At 39.3% G+C, this 18,729-nt stretch overlaps 2 protein-coding genes across 2 annotated transcripts; one reads left to right on the top strand and one right to left on the bottom strand.

Moving 5' to 3' along the window:
* Positions 1-1,680: 1,680 nt before the first annotated feature.
* Positions 1,681-2,965, bottom strand: LOC127782656 (uncharacterized). The gene is made up of 2 exons (XM_052309925.1): positions 2,686-2,965; positions 1,681-2,599 (listed from the first exon to the last, which is right to left on the bottom strand). The coding sequence occupies exons 1-2, from the start codon at positions 2,851-2,853 to the stop codon at positions 2,015-2,017; spliced, it is 753 nt and encodes a 250-aa protein (XP_052165885.1). The 5' UTR covers positions 2,854-2,965; the 3' UTR covers positions 1,681-2,014.
* An 8,548-nt stretch (positions 2,966-11,513) lies between these two features.
* On the top strand, positions 11,514-18,646 carry LOC127781944 (isoamylase 1, chloroplastic). The gene is made up of 18 exons (XM_052309014.1): positions 11,514-12,032; positions 12,165-12,347; positions 12,452-12,544; positions 12,899-13,051; positions 13,445-13,521; positions 14,104-14,245; positions 14,328-14,435; positions 14,551-14,636; positions 15,033-15,104; positions 15,193-15,319; positions 15,673-15,759; positions 16,201-16,293; positions 16,782-16,940; positions 17,377-17,460; positions 17,616-17,696; positions 17,777-17,856; positions 17,950-18,067; positions 18,189-18,646. Exons 1-18 carry the CDS (start codon positions 11,634-11,636, stop codon positions 18,444-18,446), a joined length of 2,400 nt encoding a protein of 799 aa, XP_052164974.1. The 5' UTR covers positions 11,514-11,633; the 3' UTR covers positions 18,447-18,646.
* Positions 18,647-18,729: the final 83 nt, after the last annotated feature.

The following is an 18,729-nucleotide window of genomic DNA, read 5'->3' as shown; positions in this document are numbered from 1 at the left end:
AACTTCTACTTTATAGCGAGTCATATAACGGACAATTCTCTATAAAATTATAATGTTAGATATCTTCCATTTGCTATAACAAAATCAAGAACAGATGGTATCACTTTGTTGTTAATTTTTCACCAACGGTCACGTTAACCCATTTAGTACTGCCCAAATCTCATAAAAACGCAAAGGGGTTTACAACTTTGAATTTTATAAAGCACACATTGTTTTTTTTTTTTTCATATTATGCAGTCCCACATATTTGGCCCTGGGCTGTGCCACTGTGGCTGTAAAGTTCTGTTCTGTTTTTCCTAGCCAGAATTTTGGCCTATATGGTTCTTCTTTATTCAATTCCATGGCAATCTTCTGTCTGTTTTGGGATTCCCCCCCCCCCCCCCCCCCCCCCTCTTTTTTGCAGTTCCAATTTTTCTGCCGTGTCCGGTAGGATTTAGGGTACAAGGTCCTGTAATTTTGTACTACAGTATCCCTTTTTCAATGCAAATTACTGGTGGAGGAAGTACAGACATATAGGGCCTCTGTGTCAGCTGGTTACGGGTGGAGAGGAACGCATCTTCCAACCAGACATATACTACCTCCGTTTTTTAATAGAAGACACCGTTAATTTTTTTTCACATGTTTAACCATTCGTCTTATTCAAAAAATTTACGTAATTATAATTTATTTTGTTATGAGTTGTTTTATCACTCATAGTACTTTAAGTGTGATTTATATCTTATACATTTGCATAATTTTTTTAATAAAACGAATGGTCAAACATGTGAGAAAAAGTCAACAGCGTCATCTATTAAAAAATGGAGGGAGTATGATACTTAGATCATTTGTACTTGTTGGAGGCATTTTTTTCCGCTTGACATCTCCTCCTTTTATACATATCACCTAAAAAGCTATTTAGAATGAGAAAATACAATGGTAAGATATATCAATATTTTACATGTATATTATTCACAAACATGAAAATGAAAGTGGTTTCATCACTCGAGTGGGCATACACTCAATTCGTGCATGCCAACTAAAAACTTATACGAGTAGAAATAAAAATAACAAATCTCATCCATAAATGATACACATTTTTGATCATCATATTTGTGTCTGTTTTTTTTTAGAATTTGAACTTGTATGTTTGTAAAATGATATATATCATATTGATATATCTTACTTTTTTAAAAAAATTTCATGGTAGCTTTTTAGTTGAATGCACAAAATAAGTGTATGTCCACTTAGGTGAAAAATAAGTTTCCCAGTAAAAAAAATGATATACTCCCTCCGTTTCTAAATATTTGACGCTGTTGACTTTTTTAAACATGTTTTATCATTCGTCTTATTCGAAAAATTTAAGTAATTATTAATTCTTTTCCTATAATTTGATTCATTGAACAATATACTTTTATGTATACATATAGTTTATATGCTTCATAAAAGTTTTTGAATAAGACGAATGATCAAACATGTGCTAAAAAGTCAACAGTGTAAAATATTTAGAAACGGAGGGAGTATATACAAGTTATCTGTTATTTTTATTTATACTAATATAAGATGAATTTGAATTTATATATTTATATTGTGATATATCATATATTAGTATATCTTGTGACTTTTTTAAATTTTATAAGTGAAATGAAAATCGATGGGAGTTCCTCTCGAGGAGGAAAAAGACTTTGCGATAGTACGTACAAATAGTGAATCAATGGGGGAGAACATCTTATTCTGACAGATTACAGCAGTTGTAACCAGTACATTGCTGTGCGTTAACAGTTGACCGATCAGTGAGTCTCTGTTACAGCACCAAGTACTCTCCCGGCCGTGCCATGCTAAACATGTCTTGAATAAGAATACTCAAAACAATCCAAGCCACAAACATGACACACACAACACAGGTGCAGTCACTGTTGGATCAAGAATTGCCCGCATTTTTCTTCAAGATCGAGTTTGAAGGACGAGACGAGAGCACCACCACATATTCTCCGTAAGGGTAGCCAGGTTACAGAGTCCGACTCGTGTCTGAAATTGGTCAAACTTGCATGACGCTCTCATCGCTCTCGTACACCATCTCCACTCTGGCGTTGGCCTCGCCCTTGCTGCTCCCATCGACGTAAACCACGTCGATGCTGTGCAGTATCGGGATCATGACGACGGAGCAGAGGCAAGCCAAGACCGGGCCGAAGATCCACAGGAGAAGCGGCACGCCGGCGTAGAACAGCCGGTTTCCGACGAGGTTGAGGAGGAATCCTCTCTCGAGCACGTCGGCGACGTAGTCCTTGGTCACCGGCAGCCCGGCGATGTCGGCGGCGAAGGAGGAGGAGGAAGGGAGGGTGTTGAGGAGGAAGGTGGCCTGGTTGAGGGTGCAGATGGCGGTGGTGTGGGAGAGGAAGGAGAGGAGGAAGGCGAGGAGGAGGGTGACGTACTTGAGCGCCATCATGTACTCGCCGTGGGCGCCGAACACGGCGTCGCTGAGCGGCTTCTTGACGGTGTACGTGCTGCTGAGGATGGCGGCGACGCCGGTGCAGAAGAGGATCGCCGTCGTCGCCATCAGCGTCGACCCCATTATCACGTTCCTCATCGACTGCACCACCAGCACCGCCTTCTTCTCGTTGTCCTGCGCATGAAGTTTCCAAATCCATTAATCCAATCGATTAATTCCCGGGCTAGCCGCCACGCCATGATCGACGACGTTCGTCGTACCTTCATCATGCCCAAGACCCAGAGGCGGCGGGTGGCGGCGTTAATGCCGACGGTGGAGGAGAGCGGGCGGCGGCGGACGACGTGCCACAGCCAGACGTGGTAGACGATCGGGAACACGATCCCCGCCGGGATCAGCACGAGGTCCAAGTAGCCGTCCTTCCACGCCATGGACGACCTCTCCAACCTGCTCTCTCTCTCTCTCTCTCTCTTCTTCCTCCTCCTCGCCGCTCGATCGCCGGAGTTCGTCGTCGGAGAAGCTAGAGAGGAGGAGGTTGGTCGTCGTCTGCACTGTCTTAATTTTCTCTCCCATGTGGAGATTATATAGTGATGAGCTAGCTAGCCGACGAGATGGCACTCACTAGCTAGCAAGCTAGAGCAAAAGGTAGGAGATGACAAAATGTGCACCACATTGCACATACGGTTGGTTGGTTGGTTGGTGGAAACATATTCAAATTCCACGAAGGCGAGACGAGAAATAGGGAAAAAGCAATTGTGACCTAAAAAAATGGTCAAGAAAAAACTGAAAAAGAGGGGTCAGCTGATGAGATGACCAAACCTCATCTTGCCGCCCAGTTGTGACGAAGGAGATAGCTCCCCAGTGCTGTTATAATATTTTAGTTTAATTTCCCCTTTTTTCTTTTTCTGTTCTAGGTTTTCTTTATTCAGAAAAGCTTTTTACTGGTAAAGGAAAAGATTTCGCGTCCCTCTGGATTTGTTTAGTGTGATACTACTTCGACGCCGTTGACTTTTTATCAACGTTTGATCATTCGTTTTATTCAAATTCTTTCGTGAAAAATATGAGAATATTTGAGTCATTCTTAAAGAATATTTGGTGATAAATGAAGTCACAATAAAATAAATGATAATTACATAAACTTTTGAATAAGACGAATGGTCAAACGTATCCAAAAAGTTAACATCGTCATATATAAAAAAAAGGAGGGAGTATTAGTGCTATTGGTCTAATATAAATCTATCACGCCCAAAAAATAAAATAAAACAAGATCACTTTGCAAGTCGGCCTTTTGCTTGAAATGTATTGTAAGGTGCATGCAAATCTTAATTAATTAATCTTGTGACGACGACCGTCGGTCTATTTAGGTAGCTGTAAGCAACCATTTGCTGATAAGGTGTTAACTGTTAAGTGCCCTGGAAAGGGAAAATTTTGCCTTTTGGCCAACATTCTCCTACCCCTTTAATTGTAAATTAAGCTGCAGGATATACATGTGTGGATCATAGGTTCATACGTGCAGGCTGAGGCAGCAGGAATGTCCATTCGGTTCCCCACCGAGTGTTGTGAAGAATGTTTCAAGAGCTAGCTAGCGAGTGACAGGTAAACTGTAGTATGAGTTAATTAATTGCCATGCTGATCGATGCCACCACAATGGGCAAAAACTCATAACAATCTGTTGTTACCTATTTGGGGAAACATAGTTTGGTGTGGTAGTGAAATCGTAGATGCATGATTACACTCATCAATGTTCAAATCTCAATATCCATAAATTCCGTTGTGTGTATATTTAGTTAGTCTAGGGATCAGAAATTATATATGCTTCCATTGTAAAAATCACTCGCATTTAGTGTTGTCCCACGCGTACCATATATAATATCATTTAGATATTAAAAAAGTTTAGATATAAAATAAAGTGTACACATAATTTATTATCGATTTTTAAAATATATTTAATTAGAAAGATTTCAAAAAGTGATCGACATGCATAGAATAGGACAATACATATTACCATATCGACCCTCGGCCTTACAAAGTAGTAGTCTTTATATGTAACACATATGTATTCATATTAGATTAGTGGAATGCTCTTGTTACAATATACTCGTGGTTATGTCAAAATTAAACTTACCAACATCAAATAAAGGGGTACGTGTAGTATATAATATATTCACCGAGCAGGCTAGCAATTTTTAGTGGGGTTGAATTGTAAACGCCTTTTTTCATTGTAAAAAGAAAAAATTCTATATAGTGGGTTGTATGAGCTGGATAAACCCCTCAACAAAAGCGAGCTCGCTATCTACCTGAAAATGCCATTAGCCATTTAGCCACGCCTCTGTGTATTTCGGCCGGCCGGCCATATGTTGGGTTAGTCTTCGTCACAGCGCACGATAGAAACTAGCTAGTGTACGTAGTATTCTTCTTTGCCATCGTCTTCGTCTTCTCCTCCTGATCTTAACCTTTTTTTTCCCTCTCTATCTCCTGTCCCAATATAATTTGCATTGCATCTCCTCGTTGGATTGGCACGAGGGAGGCAGTGGCCGCCGCCGCCGGATGCACGCACAAAAATAATGGAGAAATGGTGGTAGCTAGCGTGGTAGAATAACGGCCGGCAGTGCGTGGAAGTTACTCGTACTCTCTTCGTTTCTTTTTTATTTGACACGTTGACCAATTTGATTTTTTACCTTTTACACCAATAAAAAAATTTTGAATCACGATTTTTATTACGAGATGCTGTGATGAATACAACAGTAGTATGATTATATTTAGCATGATATCTTTCTCGATGTTCATAACTATATATATTTTAAAAAAGACGAGCAGTGAAAGTTTAATTTATATATAGTATCCGGTGTCAAATAAAATGGAACATATGAAGTACTCCTATATATATTGTTAGTCGCGTGCATGGGTTACATTTTGGTTGTTGGTGTGTTGCACCCATTTGATGAGTGTCAAAGTTACTCAGAAAGTGTTATATATCTAGAAGACAAGAATGGCATATGCATGGAATTTTTTTACACGGAGAGTTTCCATATCTTCGGTATATACCATATATATACTTGATCTTTTAGGTCAGGGCAGATTGACATGTTTTAGTGGAGATATGTCAACCTAGCACTTCCTGGAAAGATCAATCTGTTTTGGAGTGCAGCATGAATATATGCATTTTCTATCACAGGCTTCTAAGATATATATGGTTATAGTGAAAGATGCAACAGAGTTCTCCTGCGTCGATCTGGGAAGAAGCACAGGTAGTGTGATGGTGAATTCATAAGTGCAGGAGCCTCCACCAAGGTTGAAATACTTGTGCCCATAAATATTGCATTGACATGAGTATGGGAATTTAGTGAAGAAAAGGAATTTGTCGCTGGTTTCCAAATTTAACTTTTTAAGAGTGTGTTATACTCATGGGTGTGTGTGGATATATACTCATGGGTGTGTGTGCATGTGGCGTGTGCGTATATATGTATTTTTGGTATAGTTGAAAACAAAAAAGGTGATTAATTAGGATATGTGAAAACTAGGTGTATGATTTGGTTAAACTTTTAAAACCGTGACAATCCGTAATTAATTACTTGAGAATTATTAATTTAAAACAAAAAATAATGGTATAAGCAAGATTTTTCTTTAAAATACCATCGTAGTACCATAAAGTTTGTTACTAGACTTATAAACTTAATCTGATATAAAAACAACAACAAAATGAGTAGAAGAGGCTTCTAAATCTTACATAAAGTTAATAATTAAAAGTTTTAATTAAATATTATTCTAATTAATGTCAATTATTTATAACCAGGAAGTACTTTAGCATTCCAGCAACGTACTATGTACATATATATGATACTTTATTTTACAGAAAACAATACAGACGTCGCTTATATATACGTGCGCGCTCGACTCTATGAACACGCATGCGGTACCCATGTCAAGTTGAGAACCTGAATCCGGGTGGACAGATTTCCCCGTAAGATACCTTAACAGTTAAGGTACGCTCAGTTCATTTCTACATTTAATTTTAATCATGCATATAAAAAATAAATCATTTTAAATGACAAATCTATTGGAGTCACTTTTTCCTAAAAATATCTTTTCTATGTATTAGCTATAGTTAATATTTTGAAAGTCATCGATTACGTATTTACCCGCCGTCTACTACAGCTAGTACCTATAAGTTTGAGAGGCTGAGGGAGTAGTAGCATCCAACCACTGTTGCCTTATCAACGTATATCTCATCCAATAAAACTGAGGCTGTGCCGGCCGCCACGGCCGTATACCTGCTACTTGACATATACCCATGAGTTTAATTTGAGTTTAATTTGGCCTCACTTTATCGTCTGATCAAATTCTGACCTCACTCGTCTTCCTTGATTAGATGGAGTTTAGTTATGTTTGAGATTGATAAGATGAAGATAAAATTAAAGCACTCAAAATGAGAAAGATGTTAGTGCATAACTGATTAACTTTTAATTATTACAAACTTAAAAAGATAGGTTTATTTGATATTTTAAAGCAACTTATATATAGAAGTTTTTTACACAGGGACACCGTTTAACGATTTAGATAGCGTGCTAATGAAAATCGAGGAAAAAAACGGTCATAATGAAAAAAAGAATACCACTGTGCATACTTCCATGCAAGAAATGATCAGATTATGACCTCGTTTATGTTGATTACTTAGATCAGGTTTTGTGTACTTGTACATACATCCATATGCAAATCAAGAAATGTTGCCGACCTTGGTCCGTACACCGTATTTGGATCAACGATCGAGTACTATATGTGTAAGACTAAGGACTTCAAGTGATTGACCATGCAATTAATCGATGTATGGCCTAAACTTTAAAAGATGTTGACCACTGGTACTTTATACAGTTAATTAACTGAAATGGTACTCTATGAAGCTTGTAGCCTGTTTGTACAAAACCGTACCACCAGATTGTGCGGCTCTCATGCATTAGAGAATATCTAATGAAAATGTTGTGGGACGGTGCACAAATGAAGCACATGCATTAAGTTTGTGTCTAGTTAATTATGCCTGAGTTAGGACATTTACATTATTCAACCTTTCATTCGATAGAGAAAATATTTTGTTCGCATGGAAAATGAGACTATGAGAGGGGTGGCTGCCATCAAGGACAAGAAAAGCGATAAAAAGTTGTAAAGATTTCAATAAACAAGCCACTTAGTCGCGCGATGCGTGATTTTTAATTCCGTATAAGAATTATTTGTTGTATACGGTCTATTAGTTTACAGAAGGTTTTAGCACGAGTTAATTTATTTACAAAGTATATATTGGTCTAGCTAACTATAGATTTAGTTGTCGTACTATATGAGAAATCACTATAACCCCCTAGTTTTTGTTTTCTTCATTATCTTTGCCCTCTTTTTGTACCATGTGTCTAAGAGGGGGCACTAGAAACCTCCAAAAATTCCCATATGTTTATCCCATTGTTATTTTTTTAATGCATATGTAACCTTTTTGATCCAATGGCTATTATTTATCTAAATTCTTTATTCAATGGTTGATATATGTTTTTTTACGATGTGGCGTATTCTCGTGTAAGAAAGATTGCTGCTTTCACTATATAAGATAATATACATATGAAAATTAGACAATTCCTGTTCCCTAATGTACTTTGTCCATCAGGGTTGCCCAAGGGCCCAGGGATTTCAAGTTCCATAGGGAAAACCAAAATTAGTAGTTCAAAATATAACACGTGGTGAGATGGAGTTCCGCCAATAGTTTTCAAGATTCTAGAAATTCATATAATCCACTTGAACAATATGTCGACGATGCATTTAAGAAGATATTTCCTCCGTTTCACAATGTAAGACTTTCTAGCATTGCTCACATTTATTTAGATGCTAATGAATCTAGACATAAGTATGTGTTTAGATTCATTAACATCTATATATATGTGGGTAATACTAGAAAGTCTTATATTGTGAAACGGAGGGAGTAGTGAAGAAGCAAGTGAAGCAGGGGCAAGTAGGGCGAGAGATAGCCAGGGCTGCAATCATACTCCTGAGCTTAAATACGCATTGAAATTTGCACTTCAAAACTAAAAAAAAAAGGATAAAAGCAAACTTATTGAGCACTAGGCTTGGAATATTCTAGATCTGCCCCTTGGTTCAGGAATTATTAATGGAGACTGTAGTTTGCAAAAGCCTTGTGTTATTGGACATGTTCGGCTGCACTCATACGGCTGTGGTGCAGCCGGCCAGAACAGTACTTTATATAAGTAGCTGCAGCAGCAACACTGTGGTACAGCTGCTGCACCTTGCAGCCGAACATGCCCATTAGCAGCACATAGAACCTTACATTTGTGTGGCGTTGTAGTTTAGGCCAACGCACTATAATGGCTTAAGGGAGTGTTTGGCTAATGGGATAGGAAAATGATTTCTCACCCACTAAAAGACATCTTTCAATCCTAACCATTCATTATCCCTCTTCCATTTAATCCTAACTCTTCATTTATTTCCCAATCCTAATTCCATGTCACATTTTTCATTATCCAAACACATCCTAAAAGGTCTTTTAGTGGCGATGGAATTGATCCATATTCCAACAATATTGGATATGGATATCACCGAAGTTGTCTAAGCCCCTTAAGTTGTCCATTGAGACTTTGAGAGATGCCTGGGAATTGAAGCAAGGATTGCTGAAGCAAAAGAGGCTTAAGAGCTTGCACAGATGAGATTGTGTGCTCCCGTAGGAATCCTAGACTATTGTATCAGAAATATAATCGCTATTTTTATAATTATAATTAATAAAGCTCTTTCTTTTTACCTTAAAAAGTAAAAGATCCGTACATACGTCCATGGTGATGGTGTGGTGTTGGCGGAATAAAAGCTTACGGTACGATGTAGGCGCTCATATCCAATCATAAAATTTCGAGTTGATATTTTTTTAAGAACCAAGTATAAAAGTATCAGTGAAGTGATATACGGATCTCGAGATGGACTAAATAGATTTTAGAAACTTGTGTGTCATGTATATGGCTTGGAAATTTCATTGTATATTTAGCCTATTAGCGTTTAACAAATATCTAAAAGTGCTAAATAAATACTTCCTCCGTTTAAGGTTATAAGACGTTTTGACTAAGTTTATAGATAAATATAGTAATTAATATTTATAATATTAAATTAGTTTTATTAAATCAATAGTTGAATATATTTTCAGAAGAAATTTGTCTTGAGTTGAAAATATTATTTTTTTCTATAAACTTAGTTATAATTGAAGCAGTTTGACTTTGACTAAAGTCAAAATGTTTTGTAAATTGAAAAGGATGTAGTAACTTTCGTAACCCTTTGCTAGAAAAATTTTGTACCCAGGAGCTGTAACACTGTGCCGTTACTTTTGCATGGGCATGGGCCGTTACTTGTGCCTGTGCCGCTTTACAGCCAAGCCCATTAGCAAGGCTCAAAGATGGGCTAGTTTTTCTCGGCCCAAGCCGTCTGTTGAACAGCGTGGAGAAGGCCACACGGCCCACGTGCATACGCAGGCCGCGCACTGGATTTCAAGATGGGCCGCGTGAGGTGGACGGCCCAGATTGCTACGGCCTTCTACGGCGTCACGTTTTTTCGTGGTGCAGCTGGTGCCCGTGCTTCGCGTACACGACAGCGTACACGCTGCACTGCACTCCAAAGAAATCCGCCGAAAGCTGCACTGCACGCTGGACATACATCTGTCCAGATTCGTTGTACTATGAAACATTCCATCCAGTTCTAGGTTTTAATATTATGGGACGGAGGGAGTACGTAGCGACAATCTGCAATACGTACCAACAGCCGAAAGCATCTATGGACAAGCAGCCACGCAAGCCATCAACACAACCCACACGAAGAGCAGTTTTTTTTTTCGAATCAAGCCATACGGTAGTGCGACATTTCTATTGATATAGCAGGAAAAAAAATACAAATCTACAGCGTTGAGAGACTAGTTAGGAGAAGAAAAAGACGGCCACACCACATGCCTACATCTGATCCTGCTACTGGAAACAAAACAAGCACACGATACCTAGAAGGAATGGTTCACACGAAGAGAAGTTTTAACAAAGGAGAGAGGTGGTTGTTGGAATCAACATGTAATTCCAATAGAAAAAAGAACCTGATTAGTTGTAGTAATCCGTAAGTAAACAGAATCATATAGATAATGGTGCAAGCCTGACCCAGTTGTTGATATTTTTTTTAATCTCCCTGTCTTGCACGTGCGGTATAGATGCTAATGTGATGTGGCAGCACCGACATCACACCTGTGACATCTGGCCATATGTCTACAGCTAATGCTGTGTTTTGTTCAAGTTTTATTAAAGGCAAATAAATATATATATCTACGGTTGTGCCTATACCAATTGAAGTTATGTCATAGAGGCGTTTTCGTGCTATCTACTGATGAAATTTACCTCTCCTACATCAGAACCGTGCAATGTCATTACTTATGTCAGTGTAACGGGATAAATTGGTAGAGTTTTTGAGAGTGGAAGCTTCCTGGTTTTTCAAAATTTGGTAAGATAGCAACAACAATAATGAGTTTGGTTTGTTGTTCTATTAAAATTTGGTAATGCCAAAATTTAGTAGGGTTAAAAATAACAACAAAGTGAATATTCCTTAGGTTAAATTGTTTTAGTTGAAGGTTAAACATTACCAAAAATTGGTAGGTTAAAAATGTTAATAAAAAAAGCAAAGCCCTTAGTTTAAATTGTTTCAGTTGAATGTTCAACATTTCTCACAAAATGTTCTCTTAAATAGTACTTTATTATTACAAAGAGCATCTGAATCTGTATTAAAAAAGTACAAAAAAAAACTTTCTGAATCTAGAAAGGGGAAATATCTAGAAGCGACTGCACGCGGCCCCCACGAAAAGCCCATGCACGTGGGCCCCATCCCGAAAAAGGAGCAACAGCCTCACCGCCTACCTGCATGTCCAAGTGGACGGTGCGCGCCGCAACGCGACGCCCCTCCCACACCCACCGGCCTCACACGTCAGCTGTAGAGTGGGACCCACCCTCCGGCCCCACATGTCAGCGAGACAGTGATACCTCCTCCCCCCCGCCTCCTCGCGCGGCGCGCAACGCACACGCTTCCCCTTCATCTCAGTCGCGCTCAGTCCTCACACTCCCCACGAACTCGAATCCCCAACTATAAATAATCCACCGGAAAAATTCACAATTCGATCGCCTCTCTCGATCGGAGATTTCGCAATCTCTCCGCCATGGCGAGCCTCCCGCACTGCCTCTCCGCGCGCCCGCTCGTCGTCGCGGCGGCCCCGGGGCGGCCTGGGCCGGGGCTGCGCGGCGGGGCGAGGCGGCGGAATGCGGCGGTTTCGGCGGGGAACGCGGGGAGGCGGGTGGGGTTGAGGAGGTCGGTGGCCTCGGCGGTGGAGGTCAGGGTCGGGGAGGATGAGGAGGGTGTGGAGGAGGAGGAGGAGGAGGAGGTGGAGGCGGTGGTGATGCCGGAGAGGTACGCGCTGGGTGGCGCGTGCAGGGTGCTCGCCGGAATGCCCGCGCCGCTCGGGGCCACCGCGCTCGACGGCGGGGTCAATTTCGCCGTCTACTCCGCCGGCGCATCCGCCGCGTCGCTCTGCCTCTTCACCCCCGACGATCTCGAGGCGGTGAGCTCGCTTCAGACCACCACAACGGTGTCACGCGTTCCTCGCGAAGTTCTCCTTTCGTTTTCAGTGGCTCTGTTTTTTTTTAATCCGATGATTAGTTGAGGTGGTTTTGCATTGTGTGGGATGGTGCAGGGTGAGGTGACTGAGGAGGTTCCGCTTGATCCTCTGTTCAATCGGACGGGGAATGTGTGGCACGTCTTCATCGAAGGGGAGCTGCACAACATGCTGTACGGGTACAGGTTCGATGGTATGTTCGCCCCTCACTGCGGCCAGTACTTCGATGTCTCCAATGTCGTGGTGGATCCTTATGCCAAGGTGATGCATTAGCTTCATTTTGCCTTCTTGGTGTTCTTCTCCTATGTTTGTGATTGTACTAGTTTTGGGAGGCGCTTATCTGCAGTTTTTTTCTATTACTGTAGGCAGTGATAAGCCGAGGAGAGTATGGTGTCCCCGGTCCTGGTGGCGATTGCTGGCCTCAAATGGCTGGCCTGATCCCTCTTCCGTACAGTACGGTATGCCAACGAATCAGTTTCCTTTTTTTTTTTAACTCCCACTTGTTTCCATTTATCCTCTTTTGATCTGATACCCGACTACCCGAGGCAGTCATTATCCGATTAGCTGGTTGCTGAATGTACAACTAAGATTTGCATCTTTTTTTCTAATATTGTAATTTTGATAATAATAATAATAATATTTGTTTGCAAGTGGAAAAGAACATGATTTTTTTTCCGAAGGAATTCCATTTATTCGTTGCTGCTATGAAGTGGAATTGCATTTATGTGCCTTGTAAAAAAATGAATTGCATTAATTTGTTGTTGTTACTGTCTATGATATTAAATCTCACAGTAAAATGTTTGCATTTGCAGTTTGATTGGCAAGGTGACCTACCTCTGAGATATCCTCAGAAGGATCTTGTAATCTATGAGATGCATTTACGTGGGTTTACAAAGCACAGTTCAAGCAATGTAGAACATCCAGGGACTTACATTGGGGCTATATCAAAGCTTGACTATCTGAAGGTGCATTTTACTAATTACCTAGTTCGGTCAAGAAGCTATTGGGCCACAGAGCAATTTATAAGACTGTTACATATTCATTTTTTATAAGATCTTCACGTACATCTAGATTTTGCATGGCTTTTGCTGAAGATATCCTATTCTACAACTTAACCATAATCAAGTATTTCTAAGACCTTCCCAGCGAAAAAAAGTATTTCTAAGACCTATGCTGTACTTTGTGATAGAACACTTAAAATTTGGTCTATGCATTGACAAATTTACTTAGTGTCCCAGCATTTTTTTTCTTATTTTGTTCATGAGTGGTCCATTAAGTGAATAGCTGTAATAATAGCCTGTTTATATTTTTAGTTGTGTGTTTATTCTTAATTTAAATCTGGAATAACCCCTCTACAGGAGCTTGGAGTTAACTGTGTAGAGTTGATGCCCTGCCATGAATTCAATGAGCTGGAGTACTTCAGCTGCTCTTCCAAGTATGCAGACTTACATCCAGAATTGAGCTATAAGCAGTGTTTGAATGGGGCCTAACGAATCTTACTCTCGCAAAACTGATTTCCCCCTTCTAAACTGTGCATTGGTTAACATCCAGTCAACTATTTTGCATAAGGTGTTTGTGTAGACATGATAGATATGACCTACTGCTAACGCTACCATCTTGACTTTTATAAGTTGATAAAATAAACTAGTTTTTCTTTGTGAGATGTAAACAATAATTAATGTTGGTCACATCAATATCGTATTACATTTGAATAATTGATAGCCCAAATCTCCCACTCTTATAAGAGGTTCGACATGCATAGATTTTGCATAGTTGCAGCATAACAGCCTTTTCTTTGTCTAGATTCTTGAATGTGATTTTTTTTTTCCATCTCTAAACTCAGTTCACCTTTTTCCCTTCATTTGCATGGAATGTTGCAGTTACGCACTTACTTTCTTGTAACATGTGTACTGTGTACATCCATACATGTTTTTACATTATTATGATTTTTCATATTTTCATAGAAATTCAATCATTTTTTATATTATTTCATATAAACTGCTCACTATCTTACCAGGATGAACTTCTGGGGATACTCCACGATAAACTTTTTTTCACCAATGATAAGATATTCATCAGGTGGGATAAGAAACTGTGGCCGTGATGCCATAAATGAATTCAAAACTTTTGTTAGAGAGGCTCACAAACGGGGAATTGAGGTAACCAAGTTGATATAGCTAATTCTTGTTTAGTAATTGCTGCTTTCTCAACATATTTTTTTACGTGGGGATACTCTATTAGGTGATCATGGATGTTGTCTTCAATCATACAGCCGAGGGTAATGAGAAAGGACCAATATTATCATTTAGGGGGATAGATAATAGCACATACTATATGCTTGCCCCTAAGGTGCGTTATATTGCTCATTGTGGAAACATTTCTTTTTTTTTTCTTCAGAGATGTATATAATGCAGTTTTATTATGTAATTCTATCTAAGAATTTGAAGGGTGTTTGTGCCTACAGGGAGAGTTTTACAATTATTCTGGTTGTGGGAATACCTTCAACTGTAATCATCCTGTGGTCCGTGAATTTATTGTAGATTGTTTAAGGTACAGTTATAAATATATATATACTGCACAGTAAAACAGTTATTGATCTCTTCTCACTGCTTATCATTTTGTCAAGAACTTCAATTGCAAGCCTGTAAGGGTTTTATTCTTTTAATCTCCAGCAAATTGCTTTTTTCTGTTTTCAAAACACATACTGATGATGTTTCAGTGCTTGAGTATATGTACACTTGGATATTCTTCTATATTCTAATAAAGCAGGGAAACTATATCCCATCATCTTATCATTTTTTTATGCTCATTAATAATAAATAAATCAAAGAACTGCCATGTTTGTTGTAATATGCTTGAATCTCCTGTTAGGCCATTTTTCATGATATCTTTGGTGTGCTTATTTTTGTTTGCTTTGTTCTAAACAAAATAGCTTTGACATTGCAGATACTGGGTGACAGAAATGCATGTTGATGGTTTTCGTTTTGATCTTGCATCCATAATGACCAGAGGATGCAGGTAAACGGCAGTTCATTTATTTTATTTTATTTTGGCCGTGTTTTGTCTTTCCAGAAGAGTCTTATTTTTTTCCTGTTACTTTTACAAGTCTTTGGGATCCAGTTAATGTGTATGGAAGTCCAGTAGAAGGTGACATGACTACGACAGGGACACCTCTTGCTACTCCACCACTTATTGACATGATCAGCAATGATCCAATTCTTGGAGATGTCAAGGTTACTACTTTTTCTGACTTTTGTTGCGCATCTACAATTTCTAGTACATTCATACCAGTAATGTTACCATTCATATTTTTGGCAATGAATTTATTTTTCTACACAAGTAATTCTTTTGTTCTGATATAAAGAAAATATCTACACCAAATATCATAATAGTATGTACTACCTCTGTTTCATATTATAAGTCGTTTTGACTTTTTTATATGTCAAATTTCTTTAGGTTTGATCAAATTTATAGACAAAAAAGTCAAAAGGGACTTATAATATCAAATGGAGGGAGTATGATATAATTAGTACGTTGTTGTATCCTTGTGAAATCCTCTTATTCGTATATCCGGTTGCATTTATAGCTCATTGCTGAAGCATGGGATGCGGGAGGCCTCTATCAAGTAGGTCAATTTCCTCACTGGAAAATTTGGTCAGAATGGAATGGAAAGGTAACAACTGCATATCTTGATCTATTCGATTTTCTAAGGAAACAAATGTTTCCTTGCATACACTAAATAGAGGTTATATATGAGACATGTCTAATTTAACATAACATTATTTTACTAAACTTCAAAGGCAAACACATAAATTATTCTGCCCATAAATGTACACAGAAGATAATACATGAACTGAACGGTGAGCTATTTCTCAGGGCTACTGCTAACAATACATAAATACGCCTTTTGTTCTTTAGCAGGGCATGGGTTATGAAAAAGTACGAAACAACAGTATACTAAGCTTATATTTGAGCTAGACACTGTACTTTGGAGTTATAACATATGATCTGCATCCATCTAAAGTTAAACCAACATCTAACATAGTTCCCACTTTATATGTGTAATTGTTGTTTTATCATATCACTGATTTATGTTATGTGCTTGTTTCTCCAGTACCGGGACATTGTTCGTCAATTCATTAAAGGCACAGATGGATTTGCTGGTGGTTTCGCTGAATGTTTGTGTGGAAGTCCACATCTATACCAGGTACATAGTGAAATACCTTTAGATGGATCGGGTACAATGCAAATTGGATGGGGTCTTTGGAAATGCCACACGATGAACTGGTGATAATAGTGCATGAAGCTTACAGTTATAATTCTAGATCCACGCATAGCCTTTAACACACGACTTGCGAGTAAAGAAAATGGTCTTGTTTTCTTTTCATTCATTTTTTGGGGTGCTCTTGTGTCTGGTGAGGCTTCTATTTGGCCTAACCTCTGAAAAAATAACCTCCATGCCATTTTTATTTTCTTTTGTCCATTTCTCTTTGTGAAAAGAGGTTATGTTAGATACTGATAGCCAATTGGACTAGTACATTTCTGACACTTAAAAATACACAGAGAAGTACCAATGCAAAGTAGCTTCATTCTAGTCTATGTAATTTGTTTTTTACTTCACATTTCCTTTAGGTTTGCATAAGAATCAAAGCTGTCACTTGTATTTGCCATTACAAATATTCCTTTATTAATCAGGCAGGGGGGAGGAAACCTTGGCACAGTATTAACTTTGTGTGTGCGCATGATGGATTTACGCTGGCTGATTTGGTGACATATAACAAGAAGTACAACTCTTCAAATGGTGAGGATAATAGAGATGGAGAAAATCATAACCTCAGCTGGAACTGTGGGGAGGTAATACTGCACTATAATGTTTATGCATAGTTCTTGTTTTACTTCTATTCAAATGCCCGATAATCTTACAATGGCTTTACTCGATAGCTAAACCATTAGTGTGATGAAGGTTTCCCCTACCAAATATCATGGTCTGTAAACTTCCTGTATTTCTTAAAGATGAAAATGTGTGTTGTATTTTGTAAATGAGATGAGTTATGGGACTTATGGATGAAGGTTACTACTGGTGGTAGGTAAACCATGAGTCCAGTCACTAGGATTTGATGCTGGTGGGAAAACCATGTGAGCTCAGTGACTAGGATTTGCGCTCCGTTTGCCTCACCAGAGGCGCAGACCTGATATACATTAGCAATTTCAAAGTAATTAGTTTTCTTTCAATTTGCAGTTGAGAATCTTATATAGAATGCGCATTTACAATTTCATGTCAACAATGTAGGAAGGAGAATTTGCAGGTTTGTCGGTCAAAAGATTGAGGAAGAGGCAAATGCGCAATTTCTTTGTTTCTCTCATGGTTTCTCAAGTAAGATTTATTATCTGACCTCTTTAATTATCTTAGACCGTTTGCCAAAATGTAGGATGACGTTAAGATGCTAGTTCTGTACTTGCCACTTTCATTAGTCACATCTTCTGCAGTATTTAACATTTTTAAACTATTACTTTCTCTTAATTCTTTAGGGTGTTCCGATGTTCTACATGGGCGATGAATATGGCCATACAAAAGGAGGCAACAACAACACATACTGCCATGACCATTATGTCAGTCCAATGTGATGGTGTATTTTTCGAATCAGCTGTCATTAAACCCCTCCCTTAATCCATCTTTGGTTCTTCTATAGGTCAATTATTTCCGCTGGGACAAGAAAGAAGAATCCTCTGACTTGCAACGGTTCTGCTCTCTTATGACCAAATTCCGCAAGTAACTACTCTGGAACACTTCCACATGCTAAACAAGTGAGACCGTCTCCATAGCCTACATCGACCTCATGCTTTGTTTTCTTTTACATTGCAGACAATGCGAGTCCCTTGGCCTCGCAGACTTCCCAACAGCTCAACGGTTGCATTGGCATGGCCATCAGCCTGGGAAACCTGACTGGTCTGAGACAAGCCGTTTCGTGGCCTTCTCCATGGTACCTACATAATGCTCTCACACAACACAGCCATTTCCCCCCAAAAAATAAAAGCACCGTCTTTTTCACAACAATCAAGTTGAAGCTAGATGATAATTTCTTTTATCCATGTCTATCACAGAAAGATGAAACGAAAGGCGAGATCTACGTGGCCTTCAACGCCAGCCATTTGCCGGCGGTTGTTGGACTCCCAGAGCGCCCAGGCTACCGCTGGGAGCCGCTGGTGGACACAGGCAAGCCAGCGCCTTATGACTTCCTCACCGACGACCTGCCTGATCGTGCTCACGCCGTCCACCTGTTCTCTCATTTCCTCAACTCCAATCTCTACCCCATGCTCAGCTACTCCTCCATCATCCTTGAATTGCAGCCTGATGATTGAAAGAACAAAGTATAGCATAGTATAGCAGAGTAAAAAACATATGTTTATAGCCCTTTTTGCGTATATGTTGAAGTTGTGCGGTCCTTCAATTTTGATGGATGGTGTAATCTGTATATTCATGCATGTCCTGAGCGGCCAGATAAGCTCCTCCGGGACGAGCTAGCAGAAAAAGCATTCTCTGGCAAGAACGGATTGATGTATATACTAGTGCAGGGTATGCTGACATGTTGAGTGGACGAAAGATGATCCTCATTTCACTCAACAAGAAAGGCGGAACATCAGG

Source organism: Oryza glaberrima, chromosome 8, assembly GCF_000147395.1.
Source record: "Oryza glaberrima chromosome 8, OglaRS2, whole genome shotgun sequence".
In the NCBI taxonomy this organism is placed as follows: Eukaryota; Viridiplantae; Streptophyta; class Magnoliopsida; order Poales; family Poaceae; genus Oryza; species Oryza glaberrima.
The sequence above is the reverse complement of the archived record's forward strand: the minus strand, read 5'-3'. Positions and strand labels throughout refer to the sequence as shown.